This window comes from Periplaneta americana, chromosome 15 (assembly GCF_040183065.1).
Source record: "Periplaneta americana isolate PAMFEO1 chromosome 15, P.americana_PAMFEO1_priV1, whole genome shotgun sequence".
In the NCBI taxonomy this organism is placed as follows: Eukaryota; Metazoa; Arthropoda; class Insecta; order Blattodea; family Blattidae; genus Periplaneta; species Periplaneta americana.
In genome coordinates this window covers 49,219,558-49,234,240 of record NC_091131.1, presented here as the reverse complement: position 1 = coordinate 49,234,240, position 14,683 = coordinate 49,219,558, and the positions used below count along the sequence as shown (strand labels likewise).

General features: G+C 35.2%; 1 protein-coding gene across 3 annotated transcripts in view; it reads left to right on the top strand.

The window, feature by feature from the left end:
• LOC138714870 (L-threonine ammonia-lyase-like) overlaps nt 1-14,683 on the top strand; it is a 49,732-nt gene that overhangs the window by 5,029 nt on the left and 30,020 nt on the right. For 2 of the 3 annotated variants that reach the window (XR_011336099.1, XM_069847090.1), the window contains exon 2: nt 10,524-10,601. The exons of the other annotated variant lie outside the window; for it this stretch is intronic. Coding sequence is in view for 1 of the 2 variants with exons in the window: in XM_069847090.1 (XP_069703191.1) it covers nt 10,524-10,601 (78 nt within the window). In the remaining variant the exon portion in view is untranslated. The remainder of the gene's footprint in view (nt 1-10,523; nt 10,602-14,683) is intronic. 3 annotated transcript variants of the gene reach the window in all.

The following is a 14,683-nucleotide window of genomic DNA, read 5'->3' as shown; positions in this document are numbered from 1 at the left end:
GCTACATGTTGTTTGCGTATGGGTATGGACCAACAAGTTTACAAAGGATCTGTTTCTTATTTGGAACTCAATTCCCTAATAATTATTTGTTTTATACACACATTATAGATTAGTATAATGTCATACTGGTAGGCTATATGACAATAAATCATAAAATGAAGTGACTTGGTCCCTTTTTTAATATGTTGCGAAATTTCTGAAAAAGTAACAACTGTCTTAAAACATTACATCGCTAGGTTTCTTGGAAAATTATAAGTGAACTAATGACTTGTAAATTAGTTTCGTTAGTAGAATATAATTATTTTTTTAATTTTTTGGTGAAAATCTCAGTCAGTAATACCCTACCTTATTTATTAATATCAGGCACTGATGCGGTAATTGGATCAAAGTTGCGAGCGTAGACATCATTACAACTGTAAATAGTAGCTCAAACTATTCTTTGTGTACATTTAAACTGGATAAAATCTTTTTATTTAGGAAAGTTGTCATTTTCATATATGCTAACACAGGAAATTATAATAATATTAATGAAAGTACCTGAAGAAATTAAAATAATGAAATTCTAGAATTTGTAAGGTCGGTATTAAAAGAAATCAATTTTGGCAATTATTTTGAAGGACGAATGTTTATTTCACCTGTTCAACTTGCGGCCAGGACCAGTATTTAAGTACTGATCTTTATAATGCAGCAAATGTCTGTACCAGTTCTGTTGTTGCTTATTATAATCACCGGAAAAAGCCTTAGCATTAAGATAGGTTGCTTATGCAGTGTTTCCTTGCTATAGTTTGTACATTTCTTGTTTCTCAACTTTTTATCGTACACCCTCATTTTCAAAATTTTGTTAAAGACTGTAAAAAAGGAACAAGTTGCTTTCCGACTAGAAAGATTATTTTCTTTCGTCCATGCTCTCGTTTCGAAAATGCGGTATTTTTTAAAACTCATTTTAAACATATACATCAATTTTCTTTATGATAATTTGCATGATAGTTGTAATGCATGCTATTGACTTCTACTAAAGTATGTAAGAAAAAAACAGTGCTTTAGTATTTTCCAAAAAAAAAAAAAAAAAATCTCTCGGATTGCGAATACTGTTTCACAAACATTTTCGCCGTATGTGATGAGTTATGCGAATTTTACATGTATGGGATTCTGTATGTTCCCGGAATATTAAGATATTTATACGGTACTATTAAATGGATGTAATTAAATAGAGTAATGCATACTTTTTCAACATACATACGTACGTACGTACACACATACACACATATCCTTTCCTTTTGCAAGATTACAAATTTCTATCATTTTCTAATGTCTGTCTCTAAGATGCAATATAGGTATATTTATATTTTTATTCATTTTTTAGTTTTGTCTGTCCGTCTATCTATTTATTTTAGGAAACCCCTATTCTGTAACTAGAAAATGAAGATGGGATAAGCGGCATATGGTTCCTTATTGATATCTTTGAGCATCTTAATCAGGCGCGTAGCTACAAGGGGGAGGGGCTAAGAGGGCATACACTAGATAAAATGTCAATTCAACAGGTTGCAATAAAAATACTTCACATTCAATTTCATAGCTTATAGTACGACAGTAAATAACAAATGCATTATCCAAAACAAAACACTTACCTACAATACTAGTCGAATTGTCTAAATTCAATAATTACCATTAAAAGATGTGCAATTGGTTTGCGAGTCAAACCAACCACACCTCAATATGATATTCGGAGCAGTTGCAAATGTTTAAAAATGGTCTAATAGTTTTGCGAGCTTAGTACCGCATATTTGCAGCTGTAAAGCTGTTGATTTCTTTGAAATCTATGAGTCAAAAGACAGCAGGACAGTTAATGTTTTAATTGATAAAAACAAGGCAGCAATAATTGTACCATGATAAGCCCTACTACACAAAATGAATAATTTTATCTGTTGGGGAAGTTACTCGCACGATCATAATGAAAGACAATAATCATGCGAAATATTTTTCAGTTTTATGTGATGAAACCACAGACGTCAGCACAACAGAGCAGATGACATTGTATCAGATATGCGAATATGACGACTTTTGTTATCAGATAAATTTTTTGAACTTCGTGTCGATGACCTCAACAAAATGTGTAAAGAGGATAATTGAGCAGGAATTGAAGATCCTGGGTCTGAACAATAGTGTTCGTGAACAAGGATACGATGGAAGGTCGAATATGTCAGGGACGTTTAATGGCTTGCAGGCTCCCTTCTTAAAGGAACAGTCACTGGCCTTCCACATACTTACTTACTTACTTACAAATGGCTTTTAAGGAACCCGAAGGTTCATTGCCGCCCTCACATAAGCCCTCCAGCGGTCCCTATCCTGTGCAAGATTAATCCAGCCTCTATCATCACACCCCACCTCCCTCAAATCCATTTTAATATTATCCTCCCATCTACGTCTCGGCCTCCCTAAAGGTCTTTTTCCCTCCGGTCTCCCAACTAACACTCTATATGCATTTCTGGATTCGCCCATACGTGCTACATGCCCTGCCCATCTCAAACGTCTGGATTTAATGTTCCTAATTATGTCAGGTGAAGAATACAATGCGTGCAGTTCTGTGTTGTGTAACTTTCTCCATTCTCCTGTAACTTCATCCCGCTTAGCCCCAAATATTTTCTTAAGCACCTTATTCTCAAACACCCTTAACCTATGTTCCTCTCTCAGAGTGAGAGTCCAAGTTTCACAACCATATAGAAGAACCGGTAATATAACTGTTTTATAAATTCTAACTTTCAGATTTTTGGACAGCAGACTGGATGATAAGAGCTTCTCAACCGAATAATAACACGCATTTCCCATATTTATTTTGCGTTTAATTTCCTCCCGAGTGTCATTTATATTTGTTACTGTTGCTCCAAGATATTTGAATTTTTCCACCTCTTCGAAGGATAAATCTCCAATTTTTATATTTCCATTTCGTACAATATTCTGGTCACGAGACATAATCATATACTTTGTCTTTTCGGGATTTACTTCCAAACCGATCGCTTTACTTGCTTCAAGTAAAATTTCCGTGTTTTCCCTAATCGTTTGTGTATTTTCTCCTAACATATTCACGTCATCCGCATAGACAAGAAGCTGATGTAACCCGTTCAATTCCAAACCCTGCCTGTTATCCTGAACTTTCCTAATGGCATATTCTAAAGCGAAGTTGAAAAGTAAAGGTGATAATGCATCTCCCTGCTTTAGCCCACAGTGAATTGGAAAAGCATCAGATAGAAACTGACCTATGCGGACTCTGCTGTATGTTTCACTGAGACACATTTTAATTAATCGAACTAGTTTCTTGGGAATACCAAATTCAATAAGAATATTATATAATACTTCCCTCTTAACCGAGTCATATGCCTTTTTGAAATCTATGAATAACTGATGTACTGTACCCTTATACTCCCATTTTTTCTCCAATATCTGTCGAATACAAAAAAATCTGATCAATAGTCGATCTATTACGCCGAAAACCGCACTGATGATCCCCAATAATTTCATCTACGTACGGAGTTAATCTTTTCAAAAGAATAGTGGACAAAATTTTGTACGACGTCAACAAAAGTGATATTCCTCGAAAGTTACCACAGTTGGTTTTGTCCCCCTTTTTAAAAATAGGTACAATTATGGATTCCTTCCATTGTTCTGGTACAATTTCCTTTTCCCAGATAGCAAGTACAAGTTTATAAATTTCGCTATATAATGCACTTCCACCCTCTTGTATTAATTCTGCTGGAATTTGATCGATACCTGGAGACTTGTACTTTTTCAGATTTTCTATCGCAATTTCGACTTCTGAAAGCGTGGGTTCGGGTATAAATGGCTCAGCAGTTTGCATTTCAATTTCGTCCCGATCATTTCTATTTGGCCTATGTACATTTAGTAGTTGCGCAAAATAGTTTTTCCATCTGTTTAGGATTGATGGAGAGTCTGCAAGCAAGTCACCATTCTCATCCTTGATCATGTTTACCCTTGGCTGATATCCGTTCTTAAATTCCTTTATACCCTTATATAAATCTCGAATGTTTTTATTCTTACTATTTGTTTCTACCTCATTCAGTTTTTCCTTCAAGTAACCTCTCTTTTTATTCCTAAGTGTATGACTTGCTTCCCGTCTTTTATTGAAATAATTATCTCTCTTCTCCTCAACTGGATCCTGTAAGAATTTAAATTTTGCCTGTTTCCTTCTTTCTACTATCATGCAACAATCTTCATCAAACCACGGTTTCTTTTTCTTAGTTTCATAATAAACTATGCTCTGCTCAGCTGCAATTTTGATACTATCGCTGATATTTTCCCACACACTATTAACATCTAATTCTTTCTCAACTTCGTCGGGAACTTTCTAAAGTGGCAAACGTATTCGAAATTTCGACCTGATAATTTTGCTTAGCTTCCTCGTCCTTTAATTTCAAAATATTGAATTTAGTAATATTAACTTGTTGCTCTACTCGCTTGGCTACTGATAATCTTTCTCTTAATTCTCCAATCACCAAATAATGGTCAGAATTACTGTCTGCACCCCTGAAAGTTCGAATATCTACTATACTAGTATGTCTCCGTTTATCTATCAAGATGTGATCTATTTGGTTGTGTGTCAATCGATCTGGAGAAGTCCAAGTATATTTATGTATATCCTTATGGGGGAATGTTGTACTTTTGACAATTAAATTTTTCGATGTGGCAAAGTGACTAATCTAACTCCATTGTCGCTACTAATTGCGTGTAGGCTCTCTTTTCCAATAGTTGGTCTAAAAATATCCTCCCGTCCTACTTCAGCGTTGAAATCCCCCAATAAAATTTTCATGTGATATCTAGGGAACTGATCAAAAGTATGTTCCAATTCTTCATAGAAGCTATCCTTTATATGGTCGTCTTTCTCTTCTGTAGGGGCGTGAGCATTTATAATTATGATGTCGCACCATCTACCCTTAAGTACTAAATATGATAACCTGTCACTGATAAATTCGACCTTTTTTACTGCTCATTTTATTCTTTCATGAACAAAGAATCCTGTTCCTAATTGGTGATTATTGTTTCCTTCCCCATAATACAACAAGTAATCTCCTATTTGTGATATGCCATTCCCATCTAACCTAACCTCTTGTACTCCCACGAAGTCTATTCTATATCTAGCTAGGTCTTTAGCTACTAATGTTACCCCTCCTGTTCTATAAAGACTAGTTACGTTCCAAGTGCCAAATCTCAAAACCTTATTCCTTTGCTGTGGTCGTGCCAGAGAATCAGTCCTATTCCGAGGCTTATTGTAGGGATTCGTAACAAGCTGTTTTTTACGGTGATGGGTTGTTAGCCCTTCGTCCAACCTCCAAGCTGGAGGACCACCCCTTATCGGCTGTCCACGACTGCTTATTCAATATAGGCCTTCCACATATATTGTTTTAATCCTTGATTTAACCTGTATATTTCTAAATCCTGCGATGTGTCGTACATAAACATCTTGATGGAAATAGTGGGTTCAGTTTCCATATTTTGTCAGCACTGTCCAAGAGAGTGGCTGTACTCAATACTATCATTTCAGAAGCTGACACTTCCTTTCACCAAAAGATACAACTGAAATCACTGTATGCTACAAGGTGGGTTGACAATAATGATTCTGTCAATATTAAAAACACATTTGGGGTTTGTAAACCGCAAGGTTAACTGCAACATTGACTATGGATTTGACCATGAGCACCAAGTAAGGCAGTGTGGTGTACTGTTCTCACACAGTCAGAACCACAACAAAGCTTGGTGGTACAGTCGTTATTTTTAGTGTTCAGTGAATTCACTTTAAAAATATTAAACTGCATATTGTTTACATTTTACATTACTACGTTTATTTACGAAATGTACATTTTAGTGTGTTAAGCACTATAATACTCATATTTACAATTGGACGGAGTTATGCAATAGTAGACCAAGCACCAAAAAGCCTGTTTCGAGATATTTTATAACACATTTATAAAACATTTTATGAAAGAAGCATTCATACTATTACAAAAAAATACCACAAATAATACCAAAAAAGGCTAACCGATTTTTGACAAGAGACCAGCAGTTGAATTAATACTTCAAAGCAAAATAAATGAATTAATTTTATGCAATAAGCGAATTTTTGCTTATAAATAGCAGCAAAATTCAGATATCGCATTCTTGACTTTTTTCCGAATTAAATTAGCCTGCCATCAACAGATTTGTGCAAATATCTCATTTTTTTCAAATTGTCGGTTGGTCTGTTATTGCGTAACTCCATCCAATTAAGAACTCACGGACATTTCCATTTGAATCCTCCTGCACTGAATAAATAGTCAGCGATATCAACGCTTCACACTCTCTATTACGCCTTGATGCAAGGGCTGTATTAAGGAGGTGGTGTTAGGTGGTAGGAATCTACGAACTAAGTAACTATTATCATTCTGGAGGTAGACGTTTAAATACAAGATGCCTTATCCATGACCAATATTGCCTTTTCTGAAAAATTATTCTGCCGTAAATGTGACCACACCTCAGGAATAAACACATTATGAAACCAATTTGTGAATATCTCTGCACTCATCCGAGCGTTCTTTTGTGAATAATAACATACAGATAAATTGTTGATATCCGCATTCTTAAATGCCCTTTGATTTTTTGATTTCCCGACAATTTTTATGGGAAGCTTATGGGTACCACTGGCATTAGAGCACAACAGTAAAGTGACTCGTTCTTTCTGTTGTTTGAACCCTGAGGCCGAACGTTCTGAAGCCGAGGCTAAAGTTTTGTCGGGAAGCCCAGTTTCATCACAATTGTATATCTGAGTGTTACTTAATTGACGACATAATATTTCGTGATGAAGGTCCTCAACAAATTATGAAACAGGTGATGTTTCAGCACTTCTTTCGCCTTGTATTGAGATCTGACGAATGCCATGACGTATTTTAAAATTCCTTAACCACCCATTGCTAGCTTTACATGTTGTATCACCACAAGCTTGTCGTTAATTTCACAGGCTTTCACACGCAGTATTTCACCTGACACAGGGATTCCTTCACTTCTCTTTTGCTTGAACCATTCAAACGTATTATTCTCTAATTGGTTGTTATCAGGAAGTTTCATAGATTTTCTTTTCCTTACATTACCCTCTTTATTTTTCAGTTCTTCTGCAAAAGCTTTTATCTTTTCACCGCCACTTTTTATCCTGCATACAACAGATAAGTTAGATTACATCGCTCATCATTTTCTATTGCAGCAATAACCTGCAGTTTTTCTTCTATGCTCAGGATTGTTCTCTTCCCTGACATCTTTATCGTGTATCGAGAACTCGTTGTGTACACGACAGCAGCGTCGCATGAACTGAACCAACCCTGCTTGCAAGTTAAATGCCTCCCTCCTCTAAATTGGAGTCCTGCTGTACTCACAATGCTTTTACTCACTGCAAGAATTCTACTGTAATCAATTTTATTGACGCGTCCATTTGTACAATGTATGGCAGTTGACAAAATATGTGATATGATACGATATGTGATATGATAATTCGACCCAACAACGGGAAAAAAATATTGTTTATTTTAGCTGGTATTTCATTACCTCTTGCACAATATTTAGCGATATTCACGAATTTCAGTGATTTTTTTTCCTTTATAAAGGCCAGTTAAACCAATTACTGCCATAACATTGATTTGTGTTGCGTTCAATGTTATATTAAGAGTCGACATTTCATCCGGATATTATAATAATGCTGGTATAATTGCTGTGTTGAAGAATTGTTTATAAGATTTTAGTCTTCATGGTGATTGTGTTCAAAATAAGGCTTTTTATTGCCTTTTATTTTGTAGAGTTTCTTTCATAACTCCGTTCTAGTGACAAATCAAGAACTTAAATGTGTTCGGCCACATAATTATACCCTATCAAGTATCCGTTTTATAAGACATAGGCTACTATTTATAGTTCAGAATTTAAAAAAGGGATGTGGTTAGGTTTTATAATAGCCTACCATTATTGAAATGTTACACAAAATATTTACCAAACTGCGGGAAAAGAAGAATAATATTAAGGGAAAGTTGCACAAAGTAAACACAAATTATTATAAAGTTATGGCTACGCCAGTTTTGATATAATATGGTAATAAAAATTGAACTGTGACTACATCTGACAAACGAAAAATAGAATCAGCCGGAATGAAATTTTTAAGAAGAGTTTCGGAATTAAAAATGGCAGATTAATTGAGAAGCACAATGATCCGCCAAGAATTAAATATATTTAGACTAAACAAACAAATAGAAGTGTGTAAAACCAGATGACTACAGATATTAAATGAAGACTGTCTACACAAATATAAGCCACGAAGAAGAAGAAATATAGGAAGACCATATAGAAGATGGGAAGATTTCTTCCCAACAGATGATACTGATGACGGAACATATCATTTGACTTAATGCGTGTGATTCATAATGATATTTAGCAAAATTTTATATATCCAAGTAACATTATTTAAGGTTATGGGCTCAATTCCCTTTGGACTGATTATCTGGCTGGGTCTTTTCTGAGGTTTTCCCCAACCGTAATGTGAATGTCAGGTAATGCATGGCAAATCCTCGACCTTATCTCGCCAAATACCATCTCGCTATTACCAATTTCATTGACGCTAAATAATCCAGTACTTGATACAGCATTGTTAAATTACCAAGTAAAAAACATCGTTTAAAATATTTATTATTAAAGAGAGGCCATTTAGAGCTAATGTTCACGCTTTCCTAGCACATAGCTATGTACGTCTACTGTCAACCATCTACCATATTTCTGTATAATTTTATATAGCAACTCTATCTTGTTGCCTAATTTTATCAATTGATTTTTCTAGTATTGTCACTTAATTTTTCGCTTCCCCGGCTCTCAGGGTAAACTAGTTTCTGGAAAAGGCGATAACACACGAAGTGTATAACTTTAATTAAAGTTAGTATTTACGTTGCTCTGTAAATTAGGTCTATTTTACATTTTGTGTAAAAAATTGCTTATAATCTCGAACTTGAGTTTTACTTAAATTGAATCGGTTATTTGAGAAACCACACATAACTTTACCTATAAGTTTTGAGAAAACTGCAAAAAAAATCTCTGCAGCTTATAAATATTGAATGTACGTTCTTATCTTTTAGGTTGAATTTTTCATTTGAATTGCAATATTTCTAAATATTTTAAAGCAACCTTTAATTAGCCGATATTTCAAGAGCGTCATGTTGCCCTAAATTTCTTGGACATGTGTTGTCTTTTAAAGACATGAAATATTTGCTGCAAAAATTATAATAGTTTACATTTATTTTGAATGTAATCTAATGGGGACAAAAGCTATTTAAGTACAAATTTAGTACATAACATTTTGTCCTTCATATTACAAAATGAAAAGAACAATTCAAAAACGATTGAAAGTAAAAACACTGATATCTTATTGAAGTCCCACACTACAGCTCCAAAGCTATTTAAGTAGAAATTTAGTACATAACATATTTTGTCTTTCATTACAACTGCTATAGTTATCTAGCTTCTGAGTGAGGTGAAGGCGATAATACCAGCGAAATGAGCCCAGGGTCCGGGCCGAAAGTTATCCAGCATTTACTCTTAATGGATTGAGGCAAAACCACGGAAAAACCTCAACCAGGTAACTTGTTCCAACCAGGATTTCAACTCAGGCCCGCTCATTTTACACACAGGCATGCTGACCGTTACTCCACAGCGGTGGACTGTCATTTTGTTTCCTGATAATTAGGGCCTAAAGCTGGATAAATATTTATCATATTAGTACTTGATTTTTACGTAAAGTTGGCAATTTTATTATTTTCTGCCTTTGTTGTCTGTGGATACCGGTAACATAGCCTACTAAGAAAATGTTCATGCTATGAAATATTTTGCAGCAACATAGCTACTTTGAAATTTCTTCTAGATAAGATAATCTCAGCATGAATCATTAAGGACTACAGGATGAAGCACATTTATTGACAAAATGTCTGTCATATAGCTATGTTAATGACAACTTTCCATATATTTATAGTGCAAAATTTAGCAAAGTCTTGTATACATATTTGCGTGTATATTTCAATATTTATTTTTGCATACGTATTCGATCACCGTGTTACATATTACGTAGCTCTACTGTACGAAATTGTAAGACAGCAAATGCATGAACGATATTGTTACTAATCCAGTAACTAATCAGTTTTGCTCTAGACTTAAAGCAGACTCTATTATATTATTTGCTTGCAATCTAAGTAGCGCTAAATAACATCAGACAGGGTAATAATAGAATGTCAGTAATATTTAGAATGCGGCCGCAAAGCTGTATTCTTTGGTACCGTATGTGTTGCTATGCATGTCCGTTGTGAAAGCATAAACAGCCTTGAACATATATACTTTATCCAGTGTAGGACAGAGGGCGAAAGTCATGCCATAGGATGCAGGATCAGTGTTCTCTTACAGTTCAGGCAGACAGACACGTTGACGTCGTTGACCGAGGTTCAGTTTGACTTTTGTGTTTCCAGGCTTCTGCAAGCGACGCGTCTCCTAGTAAAAGCAAAGAAAAAATGGAGTCAATGGAAAACGGGATAGACGCAGTGAATGTAAGTAGAATCAATGCAGGACATGTGTATTATGTGACAATATAAATTAGTATTTTACTGGTGTCATTAACATATTATTATTATTATTATTATTATTATTATTATTATTATTATTATTAGTAGTAGTAGTAGTAGTAGTAGTAGTAGTAGTAGTAGTAGTAGTAGTAGTAGTGGATGGGACAGAGTGGCTCTAACTTCCCAAAGGAAACAGTTAAAAACACTTATTTCATTTTCATTTGCCCAACAAGCCTAATTTAATCAATTTAGTATTATTCATTCCAAATTTCAACATTTTGATGTGAAATTTTGTTCTTTTTTATGTAGCCTTCCGTAAATAAAAGCCTTGAGTCGCCACTTTCTTCTTCTTCTTATTATTATTATTGTTATTATTATTATTATTATTATCATCATCATCATCATCATCATCATCATCATCATCATCATCATCATCATCATCTTTATTAATGAAAGATGTGTTGCCCTGAAAAGCCATGGTTTAATCCTTTACTAGAATGACTTGCATAGGAGAGTATTGAAAGTTTAAAATAAAATGATACAAATAATTAAAACATTCCATTCGTCCTGGGTAAGCGCCGAACAACAGAACACTCGCCCCTATTATTATTATTATTATTATTATTATTATTATTATTATTATTATTATTATTATTATTATTATTATTATTATTTAGTGTTCTGTCCAAGGGTAGGTCTTTCACTGCAAACCCAGCTTTCTCCAATCTTTCATATTTTCTGCCTTCCTCTTTTTCTCCTCATAAGAAAGACTCATCATGCCATGTTTGCAGTTTTTCTTGGGAAAGATAAATGCGGTAGCTTCCCGTTGCTTTCCGCACACCTCTATCTCTTTTGCATCTTAAAAAGATCCCAGGGGACCCCAGCGTGGAGGTGAGGAGTATGGATTTGACTAAATAGATCCTCCAGACTTCACCGAAATTCACCACAAGGTTTAAATATCAGTTATATCAGGGTTTTTGACCCGACCAGAGACAGGGATATCCCAATTAGGCTTTGCCGCCATTATTATTATTATTATTATTATTATTATTATTATTATTATTATTATTATTATTATTATTATTAGCCTAATTTAATGATAACTACTAAATATTATTATGATTAATATTACTTTTAGTTATAACAATTAACTAGTAAGTTTTATTTTAAAGTTATTATTAACCTATATCTTGTATTATCAATGTAGTTAAGACTATAGTTCCTTATATTTTGTCATTTAGTTTTGTTTACAATGTTTTATTGTGCCTATTTATTAATTTTTTTATTTATACTTATGCTTAATTTAAAAATTACTGACATGATTTTAGTGTTAATGAATCGATTATATTTACTAATATCTTGTTTCTTAAGCATATATTATCCTTAAGAGCATTCCTTCATGAAAACTAAAATATAGCGAACGACTCTATTCAGCCGATCAGAAAAGACAAACATGATGAAAGTTTCTAATTTGCCAGTTCCCCACTTGGTAAGGTAGCTTGGGTTGTTATTATTGTCCTGCAAAGTTCGAACAGAGAGAGGCAACCAAGACATTACAAACTCCGTCTTATTTCATATGAAAAGTAATCAGAAGACATGTGCTAAAATTCTTAAGTGGTTAAAAGACGAAGGGGTGGGAGACTAGAACAGCGAATATTTTTATAACAAGGTAGAGAAACACGATAGGTCTTCTTCTGCAGAGCGAACATAGGTGAATATCGAACTTCACCATACTCGAGAAACTTGGTAATGCACGACCATAGTTCGTTATTGCTTCTGCATGTCCAGTACTAGTAGACTCGTATCTCTAACCCCCACTCCCTATTTACTTTCCCTGCTACCCTTTTCGCGTCCACCTCTGAGTTAATACATGCTTTGGGTGAAATTCTCGAACACGCCTTTAAATATTTGCTGCACTTAAATCTGACCTTCAATTCTTACACAGGTTTTCCAATCCTGACAACTTCCTCATTTTAAGGAAGGAAGTCTCCTTCAACTTTTAAGCTAGCCTTAAATATTCTTACGCTGCTGATTTTCGTAATCATATGGTCTACTTCTTTTCCTAAAAAAGAACACAAAAGAGAAGTTCCTTTCCTTAAATAATGGGGGAAGTCCAAGAGGTACCTTCAAACTGCAATGAGAAAGTATGTCTATGGGTACCGAAACCTCAGCAATTTCTGCGCATTGTGCCAGCAGCTGTTTGGGCACTACGAGATAACGAGGTTAAGAGGCCAGGATGAAGAGATTTGAGATGATGACAACCGTCAGTTGTAAATGCTTGGCTATTACGAGTACTTTGTCTGCTCCGTCGCCGCGCGATTTAACGACTCCTTCCTCTTATCATCTTCCGTCAAAGTCTGACATTCAGAGTTCAAGAGCAGAAGTCTGCGACATCGTCTAAAATAAAATATCTCCACATCTTTGTTTTGGAGCAGGGAGAATCGATTTAATTTAATACCTCCTTTACGACGTGCAGAAAAAATGGGCGTAATTTAATAAGACATACTTTTTCGTTCCACACCTGATGAAGTAATTAAAATAACCATTAAAGGCTCTTCAAATCATTAACGGTCACAATCTAACGGATTTCTTTCTTTTAAATGACAAAATTTCCACTCGTGGTGGTCTCCATCTTCTGTAACCTTAGTTTCAAGACTATTAATTGAAAAATAACGATGAGTGTTTTCAAACCTCACCCTCAAAGTGTGGGCCAAGCTTCAAATCGTATGTTTGCTGACGCAGCAGTATTTATGTACTGAAGTATGTGTGTGGCACAAAAATTCTACGACTGCATATTTTCTACTCCCTCTTTCTGATAACTGACAGAAATCAAGTGAAAGTAACAGAAATAAGAACACAATTCAAAATATTTAATTGGCCAGAAGCTATTCAACAGTTATGGACAGACATTAACAATAGAACAGCACCGTTTAATAATAATAATAATAATAATAATAATAATAATAATAATAATAATAATAATAATCCAAACAAGTATAAGGCCCAAGGCCTGTTATGGTCTCAGTGAGTCACTCTCGGTCCACCTTTTCTTTTGGACAGCCTAAAGATCTCTTCCCCTGGGGACAGTATTGAAGCATGGCTTTTGGAAGTCTATTCCGAATCATTCCTTGGACATGGTTTTTCCATTGGAGCTGGTACTTGTTTATAAACTGTGAGACTGGTGTCCACATCTGCGGAGTAACGGTCAGCGCGTCTGGCCGCGAAACCGGGTTCAAATCCCGGTCGGGGCAAGTTACCTGGTTGAGGTTTTTCCGGGGTTTTCCCTCAACCCAATACGAGCAAATGCTGGGTGACTTTCGGTGCTGGTTGAGGTTTTTCCGAGGTTTTCCCTCAACCCAATACGAGCAAATGCTGGGTAACTTTCGGTGCTGGACCCCGGACTCATTTCACCGGCATTATCACCTTCATATCATTCAGACGCTAAATAACCTAGATGTTGATACAGCGTCGTAAAATAACCCAAGACAAAAAAGAGAGACTGGTTGTAATTGGAGTTCTAGCATGATTCCTCATTTCTTTTGCTGTCCAAGCGACTTTACGAATATCCTAGTGCTACTTTCATAAATTTCATTTCACAGGCTGTTATTCTGTTGATATCAGTAGTGGAGTAACGGTCAACGCGTCTGGCCGCGAAACTAGGTGGCCCGGGTTCGAATCCCGGTCGGGGCAAGTTACCTGGTTGAGGTTTTTTCCGGGGTTTTCCCTCAACCCAATATGAGCAAATGCTGGGTAACTTTCGGTGTTGGACCCCGGACTCATTTCACCGGCATTATCACCTTCATTTCATTCAGACGCTAAATAACCTAGATGTTGACACAGAGTCGTAAAATAACCCAAAAAAAATGAAAAAAAAAAATGATATCGGTACTTCTCATTGTCCATGCTTTACTTCCGTAACATAGTATAGGCCTATGTAATAATAATAATAATAATAATAATAATAATAATAATAAAAAACTCGTACCATGCAAGCCTAGAAGTTAGAAATGTAGAACGATCCGTCAGGTAGGCTGCAAAGTAATTTACTTTGATATCTGAACAGGTTG